We start from the raw sequence: 14518 nt of genomic DNA, 5'->3' as shown, positions 1-14518 counted from the left end.
TAGGGTGAATAGGACTTCATACTCTCCCTGCTGCCCTGTGCTTTGTACACACAGCAGCAGGGAGCTTACCATGGCAGCCAGGGCTTCAGTAGCGTCCTGGCTGCCATGGTAACCGATCAGAGCCCCAGAATTACACTTCTGGTGCTCCGAACACAACTGCCACTGCACCACCAATGAAGAAGGGGGAGGGGACCTTGTGGCCACTGCCACCAATGATTTAATACTGGGGGGATTGGGGGCGCACTGCGCCACCAATGATTTAATACTGGGGGAGTTGGGGGGGGGGGGGGTGCACTGCGCCACCAATGTTTTTAAACCATTAATGCAGATACAGGAGTCGGGTGCCGGCTGCAGAATCACATAGCCGGCACCCGACCTGTACGACAGGGAGCTGCGATCAGCGACAGTTAACCCCTCAGGTGCCGCATGGTAAATGGTACATCCCGGTATCGAATCGATACTGGTACAAAAGTATCGATTGGGTATCGATAATTCGATACCCGGTGCAACCCTAATTTCTACTTTTAATGTTTTTGAAGGCTTGTCTTCTGTTTAGGGTCCAGTCACACATCCGCAATTTAGTTCCGCATTTTGCGGAACGGAATTGCAGACCCATTCATTTCTATGGGGCAGCACGATGATCTGCCCGGATCCGGAATTGCGGATCCGCACTTCCGGGTTCGCAATTCCGTTCCCGAAAAAAAATAGAACATCTCCATGGATCCGCAAAACACACACGGACGTGTGAATGGACCCTTAGGCACAGTTAAATTCATGTGGACAGAAGTCCCATCTGTTCTTAACTCCAGAAAAACAAGACCTATAGATGTCAATGTCTTATTAGCTGAGATTATTTACAGCATATAAGTACCGTTTACACTGAGTTGATTGATCCACATTTTTTCTAGAGTCTTGGAGAGATTGGTTTGAGGTGATCAATAAAGGACACCTGTAACCTGACTTAGGTTCGGGAAAGTTGTAGTTTGTATTTAATGCCACTTGGTGGCACACTGGTTCACAGTGCTTCAGTTTTTATGCTGGCAATTTGCATTAACTCTGGATTGTTATGAACAGTGATCAGATGAATTGCCATAAAAGTTCACTTAATAAATAAAAAATGTCCACTGCATTTCAGACCTGCCACAAAATGACCTGCTAATATAATTTAATGATCTCCTCATTAGCTCAGGAGAAAGTGTTAACAAAGACAAGGCAGCTGATATCACTGTGTCATGCTGATTCAATTAGAAGAGCAGACTGGTTGCTTTAAAATAGGGGTGGTGGTGTGTAAAATTCTTGTCTTCTTCTATTAACCATGGTTACCTCCAAGGAAACTTGCAGTCATTATTGCTTTGCATCAAAAGGGCTTCACAAGCAAGGACATTGCTACTTGTATGACTGCACCTAAGTCAACTATTTATCAGATCATGGTGGGTAGCACGGTGGCTCAGTGGTTTGCACTGGTGCCTTACCTCTACATGTAATTTGTATGTTCTCCCCATGTTTGCGTGGGTTCCCCTGGGTTCTCTGATTTCCTCCTACACTCCAAAGAAATCTTCCAAGCGAAAGTTCTCCCAACGATCCAGGAACAATGCACAAACACAGATATTACGATAATCTACAAGTACTCTTTAGACAAGAATGGGTTGAAATCAGTTAGGATTTGGCCCAGAAGCTGATGCATGCCAGGGAGAATGGCAGAAGTCTTGAAAAAGAAGGTTCAACACTGGAAATATTGGGGCACATTTACTAAGACCGGCTTTTTATGCGCTGCTGTTAGATTTGTCTAATTTATGACGAACTGTGCGCCTTGTCATAAATTAGACACATCTGTGGCAGTCCTTGCACCTGGCATAAATACTACGACATTTACACCTGTTTCCAGGCGTAAATGTTAGTAAATTTGCCCGGCCTGGATTCCTGGCCCCCATCACGCCCAGCTGGCGAACACGGCATAAAGCCGACCATGCACCTAAATATTGTCTCATGGCCGGTTACAAAAGGGGACTTGCAGCTATTTTATGCCTAAAATAATCGCAAGTCACTTAGTAAATGTGCCCCATTGAGTGTTTGCATAAACCTGATAGATTTGTCAATAAAATGTAAAAAAAACACTGACTGTACTTCAGTATACCTTAGAAACATCTGACAAAAGATCTAAAAACACTGACGCCGCAGCACACCATGAAAACCAAAATTTGTGCGAGTTTCAAAACTTTTGGCCACAACTGAAGTTACAGCCCATGGGCATGAGGGAGGGCGGTTTCTGGAAAAAGGTAGACACATAATCCCTTTAAACCTTCTCATGGACAAGCATACTTTTTATCAAGTCACACAATGCTATAACACTTCTATTCATTGCTCATCTTGACAGTTGCTGGCCAAAAGTTGTAAGGTTGGCAGTTATGATATCTAACCTACCCCTTAAATGGATCAATGTGTATAAGGCCCCTTTCACACAGGCGAAAATTCAATGCGGGTGCAATGCATGAGGAGACGATCGGGATGGGGACCCGATCTTTATTACCGTATATACTCAAGTATAAGCCGACCCGAGTATAAGCCGAGGCCCCTAATTTTACCCCCAAAAAAGGGAAAAATTATTGACTCGAGAATAAGACTAGGGTGGGAAATGCAGCTATAATGCAGAGTGTATGTGTATATAATTCACACACTCTACATTATATACACACATCTGCAAGAGGGCGACTCAAATTGATGGGAGTCTGACTCTGACTCCCTGTATTTAATGCAGAGTGTGTGCATTATATACACACACACTCTGCATTAAATACAGGGAGCCATCCACAGATCTCCCCCCTAAACAGTGCCATCCACAGATCTCCCCCCTAAACAGTGCCATCCACAGATCCCCCCTAAACAGTGCCATCCACAGATCCCCCCTAAACAGTGCCATCCACAGATCCCCCCTAAACAGTGCCATCCACAGCTCCCCCCTCCCCTAAACAGTGCCATGATGGCACTGTTTAGGGGAGGGGGGATCTGTGGATGGCACTGTAGGGGGATCTGTGGATGGCACTGCGATCCACAGATCCCCCTACAGTGCCATCCACAGATCCCCCTCCCCGACGCTCACAGCAGTATATTTATAAACTACCGTAATCAGTAACTACTTTAACTTTAATCAACAGTCATCGCTCATTGCTGAGCTCTTTACTCTGATTATTTGGATATGGGATATTTTACCGGTACTTTGTCTTAACTCCGGTAATAGCAGGCAGTGCGGGGGGCGGCGCTCACTTACTGACGTCACGCGCCTGCTCCCACTAGGCGGCGCAGGCGCGTGACGTCAGTGAGTGAGCGCCGCCCCCCGCACTGCCTGCTATTACCGGAGCTAGACTAGACTCAAGTATAAGACGAGGGGGCTTTTTGAGCACAAAAATATGTGCCAAAAAACTCGTCTTATACTCGAGTATATACGGTATTTTCCCTTATAACATGGTTATAAGGGAAAATAATAGCATTCTTAATACAGAATGCTAAGTAAATTAGGGATGGAGGGGTTAAAAAAATAAAATAAAAAATTAAACTCACCTCATCCACTTGTTTGCACAGCCCGGCTTGTCTTCTTTCTTCTTCTTTGAGGACCTGGGAGGAAAAGGACCTTTGGTAAAGTCACTGCGCTCATCACATGGTCCATCACCATGGTGGTGGACCATGTGATGGACCTTGTGATGAGCGCAGTGACGTCACCAAAGGTCCTTTTCCTCCCAGGTCCTCAAAGAAGAAGAAAGAAGACAAGTTGGGCTGCGCGAACAAGTGGATGAGGTGAGTTTAATAATTATTATATTTTTTTTTTTAACCCCTCCATCTCTAATTTACTTGTATAAAGCATTAACTATGTATAAAGAATGCTATTATTTTCCCTTCTAACCATGTTATAAGGGAAAATAATAAAATCTACACAACACCTAACCCAAACCCGAACTTCTGTGAAGATGTTCGGGTCTGGGTACCAAACATGCCGATTTTTCTCATGCGCATGCAAAACGCATTAAACAGCTTTGCACTCGCGCGGAAAAATCATGCATTTTCCCGCAACGCACCCGCATCTTGTCCGGCCCTCACACGTGACGCCCGTGTGAAAGAGGCCTAAATGGTGGTGTGGTTTAATGTCAGCCTGACACTTGTGGGACTGTTCATCCTGGAGGCAGAAACAATGGAGGAAAAATTCCTTGCAAGGTTATTCCCCTCCCTAAACAAGATCCATAAATAACTAGATCAGTCAAGGTGCATGCTTACTACTATAGGGAGCAAGGAATAAATGGCATCTCTGGCACTACTGATCTTTGGGAGAAAACAAAGGATTTGGCATATTGGCCTTTTAGCTTTCCTCCTATAGCAGGCAGATGTTCATACAAACCAGATTGTCAGTGGATCCGGCCAAAATTTGTGGTCTCCGCTGCAAATGATCAAATGTGTAAGGCCTGATTAAGTTTTAGTGTAAGATAATGTCTAAAGGCCCTATTACAACTACTGATTCTGAAGTTGATTGTCGGGAGGGAAGCGTTCCTTCCCTGCTATCGCCTGCTCAGTAGCGGAGCAGTCCTCTGCTATTACATGCAGCAATCTCCTCCTCAGTATAGGGAGGAGTGATTGTTATGCCATCATTGTTCCCTATACTGAATTATTGTTTGCTGGAAGCAGATTGTGATTAGACGGCAAGATCTGGCGCCAGCAAACAATGATTTATAAACCTGTTAAAAGACTCCAATTACCCGACGAACAAGCGTTTTCTCGTTCATCAGATAATTGGTGGCAGTATAATAATCACAAACGAGCAATGCTTGTTAGCGATTATCTGCAGGTATAATAGAGCCTTTAGGTTGCTGACCTATACCTGTTATTTTGCTGTGTATAAATATGTATTTCCTTTATCACATTTCCATTAGCCCTGTAGATGTGATTTATGCTATTGTCTTTATCTGATCCCATCTTATCTCCTTCCAGCTGCGGAGAATGCAAGAAATGTTGCAGAAAATGCAGCAGCAGATACAAGAGCAGTGAGCATCCCACCTCGATGGCACTTACCCCTCACATTTCCTGCTTCCCAACCTGTCACTACATGGACCAGTTTGGAGATGGATGTGGTACCCGTGGACTCATTGCAGTATCTTATTTATTGTCCTTAATACCCGTCCAATATGAACTCCTCCCCCTGTTGACCCATCACGTTTCTCCGGAACATCCCTTCATGGAGCCAAGCACATATCAAGCAGTTACCGTCATGTCCATGCCCAATGCATCAATGAGTTGCAGCAAAACCATCTTTTTCGCCATATTTGAGTGTTGTCAGGACTGTTGCAAACATGTATTGGAAACAGCGCCCATGGACATACTGGGTGATCATTTCTAATGTATCCTGCATCTTCCACAAGGCTCTGTCTAACACAGAAGGGATATTTATCGGGAAGGGAGGCGGCTCAGTAATTGTTTTCTACCTACACCATATCCCTGCTCGACAAGAAGCTTGTGTTTTATTTGTACAGTGTTGCAGTTTCTTGGACTCAGGACTTCTTATTTTTTGTTGTTTTGCTGTACCAATGTTTACTTGACCAATAGCCTGCTACATATTAGAGCGCACCAGAGGATGCATTGCCTGGACAGCAGTGCAAAGGATGCACAGCGCCTGCACTGGTTTTCTAAGCGTCTAGTCATCATGGGACATCATTAGCTGCAGGTAAAAGGGAATAAAGCCCTCGATTTCTCTCACTTTGGTTAGACTGCGTTCCTCCAATGAGGCTATGGTGCTGTTGGTGGATATTGAAATTAAAGAGTTAAGCTTTTTTATTTGGGATCTTTTTCTCAGTTTTTTCTACAAAAATACATTATCATAACCTACATTATTATAACCTCATTGTGTGGACACAGCCTTTCACTTATCATAAATTCATATCTTAAGATGTTGATTCTGATGCCCTTAGGATAAGTCATCAGTATCTGATCGACGGGGGTCCGACACCCAGGATCCCCACCGATCAGCTGTTTGGGAAGGCACAGGCGCTCCTGTGAGTGCTGCGGCCTTCTCCGTGCTTACCAAGCACAGCGCTGTACATTGTATAGTGGCTACGCTTGGTATTGCGCTCAGCCCCATTGTATACTTATACAATGTACTGCGATGTGCTTGGTGAGCTGTGAGAAGGGCCGGTGCCTTCTCAAACAACTGATCCGCGAGGGTCCCGGATGTCGGACCCCCACCGATCAGATACTGATGACCTATCCAGAGGATAGGTCATCAGTATTAAAATCACCCCTTTAAGTAGATCCAATGGGGTATGCTTTCATGCAGCAGTTGTCTACCAAGTTATTAATGAATGCATATTATGCTGTTTGCCTTACTAAATACACATAGTTCTGTAAAGTAGAAAAGCCATCTGCGGCCTCCATATCCACAACCCCCTTCACGCTTCCAGTGAGCATAGAACGGCCTTTACTGTATTCATGGCTGTGGCTGGAAAGGACCAAACATATCAATATCGTTCTAGTACTAAAATTTGGGGCTTATCACATTCCTAAACATATAGCTCTTTGCTTTGGCTTGTGTTCTTCTGCATCTATGTCAACATAGGAATCAGATCTCGGAGCATTTTCTTTTCTTTGCCACACTATGAAGTACTATGATAGGAGTTTGGAGTTTGTAGGTAAGGTTGTATTCACATGGGCATGTGCTGCATGGTCAAAGTCCATGCAGCCAGATTGCACACCTTATATTACAAGTTGCTGTTTTGCAGTATGGTTGTGGAATCTGTGGCTTGTAGAGATGTCACACTTAAAGGGGTTGTGCACCTTTGTTTTATGTTTTTTCGGCAAACTGCACCACCTGGGCAGACATGTTATGGGGAGCATACTTACTTGCTTTTCAGGTGCTGACTCTCTGATCCTTCACTCCACGGCCTTGGCTGCTCAGCTGGGCTCCCTAAGTGTAAACCTCCTGTCTGACATGGTTGCAGCCAATCGCTGACTGCAGACAAATGGTCACGTGACGGAAGGGGAGCAGGTCACTGTTGCAGGCAGAGATTGGGTACGGCAGTGTCAAACAGGAAGTTTACATCCAGGGAGCCGGGCTGAGCAGCCAAGGCCGTGGAGGAAGGGAGCCAGCGACAAAAAGCAGGTAAGTATGTTTCCCTTCACAGGTCTGCCCAGGAGGGCAACACTCCCCCCCCCCCCCCCCCCCCCCCCCAAAAAAAAGTGCACACCCCCTTTAAACAGTGTGTATCGCCTGTAAAAGATGTACTGCCAAAAACTGCTTTGCAAAACAGTGGTGATACACAACTTTGTGGCACTGTACCTGCCTGTGTGACCCTAATTGTTGTAGAAATGGCTTCTCCACGTTCCATGCTATCACTTTCAGAAATTTACTTTCACTTAGCAGAATTTGAACTGCACATTCTCCTAAATCATGACGTTCCAATGGATGTTTGTTTTGCGTTTTCCAAATTTTATGGAGAATTAGTGAGAATGATTGAGTTTTCTTCCTATCAAGTATCTGTGGTCGCTGTGCCGTCACTTTACGTGATGAGAAAGCGGCAGCGTGGTGGATTCTGATGGAGGTTTTCAGCTAATTTTACCCTTTGCACTGCAAATCTGCATTCAGATCCACAGTTAAAATTGTGTGGTGGCTTTGTCCATGGTTTAAAATTATGCCATGTGTTAATCCCCGCTGAGTATTTACTCATGCCACTCTGGCCAATGCATCAGATGGGTATTCCAATCTCAGCCATGAATGACTGAAATGGCAGAATACCACGAGGCCTTCAGTCAGGAGTTAGTTAAATGAGGTTGTTTAAGTTTTAATAACTCTGGCAACCCCTGTAAATTGCCTACAATAACAAAAGAATGGACACTCATCCATTTTTTCCCCTGCTTTTTCCTGCACTGATCTTCAATCCTTGCCACTGCTCTTTGTTTTTCTGGCTGCAGCGGCGATGTTCTGCGCACACAGGTCACCACTGCAGACATTCACTGGCCTCAGCAGTGACGGCCTGTGTACTGCCGAGGCCAGTGATTGGCTGCAGGGTGACCTGTGTGCATTGAATGTTACTGTTGCAGCCAGGGAGAAGACATCAGCCACAGCTCATTCTGGTCTCTTTTCCCCTGCCACAGCTCTGCGGCGGTGTGCTGTTTGTCCCCTAAGCATTTCAGCTTCAGCAAGGCCTGTTGCCGCTTCCCCACTGCAGGAAAAAGCAGGGGAAAAAACGGATGAGTATCCATTCTTTTGTTATTGCAGGCCATTTACAGGGGTTGCCAGAGTTTTTAAAACTCAGACAACTCCTTTAACTAACTCCTGAGTGAAGGCCTCACGGTATTCCCCCATTTCAGTCATTCATGGCTGAGATTGTAATACCTGTCTTATGCATTCTTTTGTTATTTTAGTCCCACCCCTTTAAGGAGAAGAAATTGTGAGCTTCGTATCACAACATTAGCTATATGCACACAGCAGTGGAATTACAGAGACAAACGATTCTTTGCACTGCAGGATGTGTGCACACTTTACATACATATCACATTTTCTCCATGAACTATGCAGTTACAGATTCTAGGTCTACCCTGCTGGGTGTTTTATATGCATACCGACATCCACCAGTTTCCTATTGGGCAGTTTATTTTGCCTTTAAATTAGTTCTCCAGTTTCATAATGCAATTTTTTTTAAATCTGCCCAAAGTACCCTAATCACAGCAAATTTTTGTCCCATGTACCTGTTTCTCATGCCAGCACTTTCCTTCCCCTGTTCTCAGCATCACCATATCCTGGCTTTGTTTGGTAATGTTTCTCAGGACTTGCTCCACCTGCCACAGTCGTCACACCCCCTACAACACCCTCCCCCCCTCTCCATTTTAATTAGGTGGAGCAAGCCATATGAAAAATTTCAGACCAAAGCATGTTGGGATTGGTTAGAAACCCAGCAGGAAGTGAATGAAAACAGGAAGTTCTGCAGGTAAACATCCAGTCAGGAGGAAGTGATGCTGAGAACAGGAAAAGGGAAGCGATGACATGAAAAACAGGTATATGGGACAAAAATATGCAATGTTTGGGGTTCTCTAGAAAGATTTTAAAAAAATAATTATGAAAGCACAATCCCTTTAAGAGATTTATACCTATATATCTGACAGGTTTTTTAAGTATTTAAGGAAAGAGCTAATATCCTTTTAAATGCAAGGTATGTGCAAATATGGAAATTTCACATGTAAAAATGCTCCTGATTATTAGGACAATATGCTATTGCATGTCCCCCTCAGTTTAGACTCGCCGATGCACTTTTTATGAAAACTAGGGCTTCTTTCACATTTGCATTATTGCTCTCCAGCAAAGAACAGCCTGCCAGTGGTCTCTGCATCTGGCGTTGACAGATATTACCGAAATGCCCGTTGGCCCCATTGCCTATAATGGAATTAGGCGGAGATCTGTCCGCTACCTGGATTCTACGTTGCAGAAGTTTTTGTCCGGCTGAACCCCAGTATATTTGCTAGGTAGTGGTTGGATCTCGACCGGATCCCGTTATAGTCAATGGGGCTGGCGGACATTGCGGTAACATCTGGCAATGCCGGATGCAGAGCGCACTGGCAAGCTGTTCTCTGCCGGAACAAAAAGGTATAGGTTAAACAGGAGCATGTGATTAATTTCTCCACATTTACAATTGGTTAGGGAAGGCAAATTTATAAAGAAAAAAAAAAAAAAAACTGGACCTGCCCTTAAAGGAAAAACGTTTGTCTCTCTTTAGTATCCTGGTTTTAAAAAAATTATGACCAAAAACTATATGTGTGAATCTAGCCTTAAAGGGTTTTTCCGATTCTGCAAAGAAGGATTTCTGCTTGTAATCATTCCATAAGTCCCTTCATTATTTACTTCCAGAGGATACAAATCTGTCCTGATCATGTGATGGACACGGCTAGTTACGGTACAGTTGTCACCTCAGCTCTACTCATGTAAACCTCGCCTTTTAGGCAGATACGGTCAGATTAATTAAAAGTGAAGCAATTTGTATGATGTACATGAGATATACAATTTTATACGGTCTGTGACTTAAACAGCAGATATCTGTGACATATCAGCTGCCCATGATGGGCAAACAGTGGCGGGCACTGATAATTCATGAGAAATAGGCAATGTGTATGACCAGCTTGAGTGGATGTCACAAGCATACATTTATAATATTGTACTTGTGCATTACACCGGCACCCAATATTAATAATTCTGCCCTATAGTAGAGAGTCTTGAAAAACTGGATGGGAACTAACATCTCAATGTCTGTTCCTTACTGCTGATAATCCTAATTTTTCTGTAATAGACTAATGATGTGACATTTATTATCCCTCTTCTTTTATCTCAACCAGTCTAGACTCATCTATAAGAACGGTTATTTGAAGAATAATAGGAACATAAAAGTCATAAATTAAAAAAACTGTTTAATATTGGAACTGCTGCGATTTTTCATGGTTGTAAATATCATTAATAGACACTCATTAGTCCCACATTCCAAGTTGATGCCTTGGTTAACCATCGCCTATGGCCTCAGCTGGTAGATCTGTAGGGAATGAAGGGGTAAGCAAACCCACTGCCTGTTTATCTGGTGCCTCTGTCGCCTTATATGTAAGGTGGAAACTGTGCCCTACTGTACAACTGTCTAAAAGTAACCCGCCTCCTACAGTGCATATCCACCCAGTGATTATTTTGTTATACTGATTGTTGCTGTAATTAATGTTTACAACCTGAGAATCCTAATAAACCCACAAAATATATGTTCCTGTGTAATTTTCCAAATACACACTCCGTGATTGACAATTAAAACATAATGGAAACCTATGAAACATGAGAATGCAAAGCTTGGTAGAAGAGTGGGGCCGTCATTAATCCATTGTGATCTTTGGGGCAATCCAGCAGCAAGTGTTCAGTTTCCCTGCAGCGCCTTCACAGGGCAAACAAAGCATTGCAAAGTTCTCATTGCAATGAATTACTTGGCCTTCCAGAGCGGGAGACACCCTTTTAAACTCAGAATTCTCTAATGTAGTATTTTAATATTGGCTTTCTATATCACTGCTCCTATCTTTATGGTAGACATTGAGTTAAACCAAATCTTGTATCAGACTAGGCTACCCTGTGTAAGGGCAGCATAGTATGGGTTCTCGCCCGCTCTCACATGAGCCAAAACAGCACAAAAAATGTTGTGCCGTTTGGCTAATACAAATAACTTTTTTTTAAATACACTGTCACATAGTTATGAGTCCGGAGGGAAGCATGCCGCGGCCCGTCTTAAAGGGGTTGTACCATCTGACACAATGGGGGCATATTGCTAGGATATGCCCCCATTGTCTCAGATGAGAAAACCCCGTTAATGATGATTGATGACTGTATGCATTGTATCTATTGTGGGGTTTCGCTCTGGTAGATAGGGTAAGCGGGTGCAGTACAGAGGCAAAATACAAGTTCTTAACTCAAAACGTCAGTGTTTATTCACAGTTGAGGCAATTGCACAAAACAGCACGTAACTTTGCAGTCTTGGTGTTAATTCACACACAATGGAAAGTTCTTATAACACAAGTCACCTTGCTGGCAATTCTGCCTCCAGTAGTCCACAGCAGGCTTTAGGGGGCCTGTTTCCCCAGCATGCGGCTCTCAGCCCTCCAGCACGCACAAAGCCTCAGATCCCAAAAACAGAGACATCTCTGCTGAGCCCAGCTGCCTATTTAAGGACAGCCAGATACTGCCAAAACCCAGACCGGCACTTAAACTCTGGTCTGGTATTTGACCTCACCTGGCTGGAAACCAGCCCAGCCGCACATGCTGGGAGGAAAATACCTGCCTTGCCAGACACAACCCCTCACTGTGTCACACTGTACACACAGAAGCCTCTCAATTACTGTGAGGTAGGTGGGAGGAGGCAGGGGGAACACTCCCCTCCTGAATACACCAAACTCATAACTATGTGTCTGGTTTATTACAGTATTTCAGCACTCTTGTTAGCCAAATGGCCTAGTATTTTTGTGCCATTTTGGCTAAGAGCAGAAGTCTAATAGGTTTGGGATTAAAAAAAATAGACCTAGTGATGGCTAAATGGCTCAAAAGGCAGCCAAATAAGTGAATTTCTTCATGATCTTTGGGGCCCACTATGGTATGAGAACCTGGGCCCATCAATATATATATTGATGTGACCATCAACACTGCATTTTATTACTTAAAAACAGTAAACAATATAACTTTGATGCAGGCTTCCCCTCGTGCCTAATGGTTAGTTTTAAATCCATCATTGTGATCTGTGTTCTATCTTCATATAATGTACTGTAAGTCTTAAAGGAGCTGTGTATGAATGAACCCTGGAGAAAAAGCTCCATGGTCACAATTCACAGCTCTTTTACTTACAGTAGGTTCAGAACTGCACATACTATACATACAGTTTGATGAATATGTTTCATTATGTACCTTGTAGATTGTGGCAAATACTGTAATATCAGTTTGAACAGTATCCATCATGGGATAGAGAAATGTTTTTTTTTAACACAAATTGTGCCTAAAGGAGGAAGTGGTTGGAAGATGAATGTGACAGTCCTACATTCTGTAATATCATCAGCGGAGTACAGAACATCTTCTGGTTTCCTACCATTAACCACAGTTATCACATAATGTCTCCATGTAAAGAATATCCTTGTGCTACATACAGTCAGGTCCATAAATATTGGGACATCAACACAATTCTAACATTTTTGGCTCTATACACCACCACAATGGATTTGAAATGAAACGAAGAAGATGTGCTTTAACTGCAGACTGTCAGCTTTAATTTGAGGGTATTTACATCCAAATCAGGTGAACGATGTAGGAATTACAACAGTTTGCATATGTGCCTCCCACTTGTTAAGGAACCAAAAGTAATGGGACAATTGGCTTCTCAGCTGTTCCATGACCAGGTGTGTGTTATTCCCTCATTATCCCAATTACAATGAGCAGATAAAAGGTCCAGAGTTCATTTCAAGTGTGCTATTCACATTTGGAATCTGTTACTGTCAACTCTCAAGATGAGATCCAAAGAACTGTCACTATCAGTGAAGCAAGCCATCATTAGGCTGAAAAAACAAACAAATCAGAGAGATAGCAAAAACATTAGGCATGGCCAAAACAACTGTTTGGAACATTCTTAAAAAGAAGGAACGCATCGGTGAGCTCAGCAACACCAAAAGACCCAGAAGACCACAGAAAACAACTGTGGCGGATGACCAAAGAATTCTTTCCCTGGTGAAGAAAACACCCTTCACAACAGTTGGCTAGGTCAAGAACACTCTCCAGGAGGTAGGTGTATGTGTGTCAAAGTCAACAATCAAGAGAAGACTTCACCAGAGCGAATACAGAGGGTTCACCACAAGATGTAAACCATTGGTGAGCCTCAAAAACAGGAAGGCCAGATTAGAGTTTGTCAAACAACATCTAAAAAAGCCTTCACAGTTCAGGAACAACATCCTATGGACAGATGAGACCAAGATCAACTTGTAGCAGAGTGAGGGGAAGAGAAGAGTATGGAGATGGAAAGGAACTGCTCATGATCCTAAGCATGCCACCTCATCAGTGAAGCATGGTGGTGGTAGTGTCATGGCGTGGGCATGTATGGCTGCCAATGGAACTGGTTCTCTTGTATTTATTGATGATGTGACTGCTAACAAAAGCAGCAGGATGAATTCTGAAGTGTTTCTGGCAATATTATCTGCTCATATTCAGCCAAATGTTTCAGAACTCATTAGACGGCGCTTCACAGTGCAGATGGACAATGACCTAAAGGATACTGCAAAGGCAACCAAAGAGTTTTTTAAGAGAAAGAAGTGGAATGTTATGCAATGGCCAAGTCAATCTTCTGACCTGAATCCGATTGAGCATGCATTTCACTTGCTAAAGACATAACTGAAGGGAAAATGCCCCAAGAACAAGCAGAAACTGAAGACAGTTGCAGTAGAGGCCTGGCAGAGCATCACCAGGGATGAAACCCAGCATATGGTGATGTCTATGCGTTCCAGACTTCAGGCTGTAATTGTCTGCAAAGGATTTGCAACCAAGTATTAAAAAGTGAAAGTTTGATTTATGATTATTATTCTGTCCCATTACTTTTGGTTCCTTAACAAGTGGGAGGCACATATGCAAACTGTTGTAATTCCTACACCGTTCACCTGATTTGGATGTAAATACCCTCAAATTAAAGCTCACAGTCTGTAGTTAAAGCACATCTTGTTCGTTTCATTTTATATCCATTGTGGTGGTGTATAGAGCCAAAAATGTTAGAATTGTGTCAATGTCCCAATATTTTTGGACCTGACTGTATGCAGTTATATCCTGTTTAATGAAGGTGTGCTCCATATGGCTCTACGACGCTGAAACATCAAACCGTAAAAGCCTCGGTGAATGGTCTAACTTATCTTTACAGTACAGAGTAATACCACATCAAACTGGTATTCACTAATTGGATGCGATCGGTTCTGCTTGGCTTTCCTCGGAGTGGTGCAGTTAGAACAGTAAGAAAGC

General features: G+C 43.4%; 1 protein-coding gene across 6 annotated transcripts in view; it reads left to right on the top strand.

The window, feature by feature from the left end:
* Positions 1 to 6051, top strand: part of SEPTIN5 (septin 5) — an 88497-nt gene extending 82446 nt beyond the window's left edge. For all 6 annotated transcript variants that reach the window (XM_040416333.1, XM_040416332.1, XM_040416336.1 and 3 more), the window contains one exon: positions 4972 to 6051. In XM_040416333.1, coding sequence (XP_040272267.1) covers positions 4972 to 5028 — 57 coding nt within the window. In that variant the 3' untranslated portion in view covers positions 5029 to 6051. The remainder of the gene's footprint in view (positions 1 to 4971) is intronic.
* The last annotated feature ends 8467 nt before the right edge of the window (positions 6052 to 14518 follow it).

The sequence above is a fragment of the Bufo bufo genome, chromosome 2 (genome assembly GCF_905171765.1).
Source record: "Bufo bufo chromosome 2, aBufBuf1.1, whole genome shotgun sequence".
NCBI lineage: Eukaryota > Metazoa > Chordata > Amphibia > Anura > Bufonidae > Bufo > Bufo bufo.
Note: the sequence above shows the minus strand (reverse complement) of the source record. Positions and strands in the feature narration are given on the sequence as shown.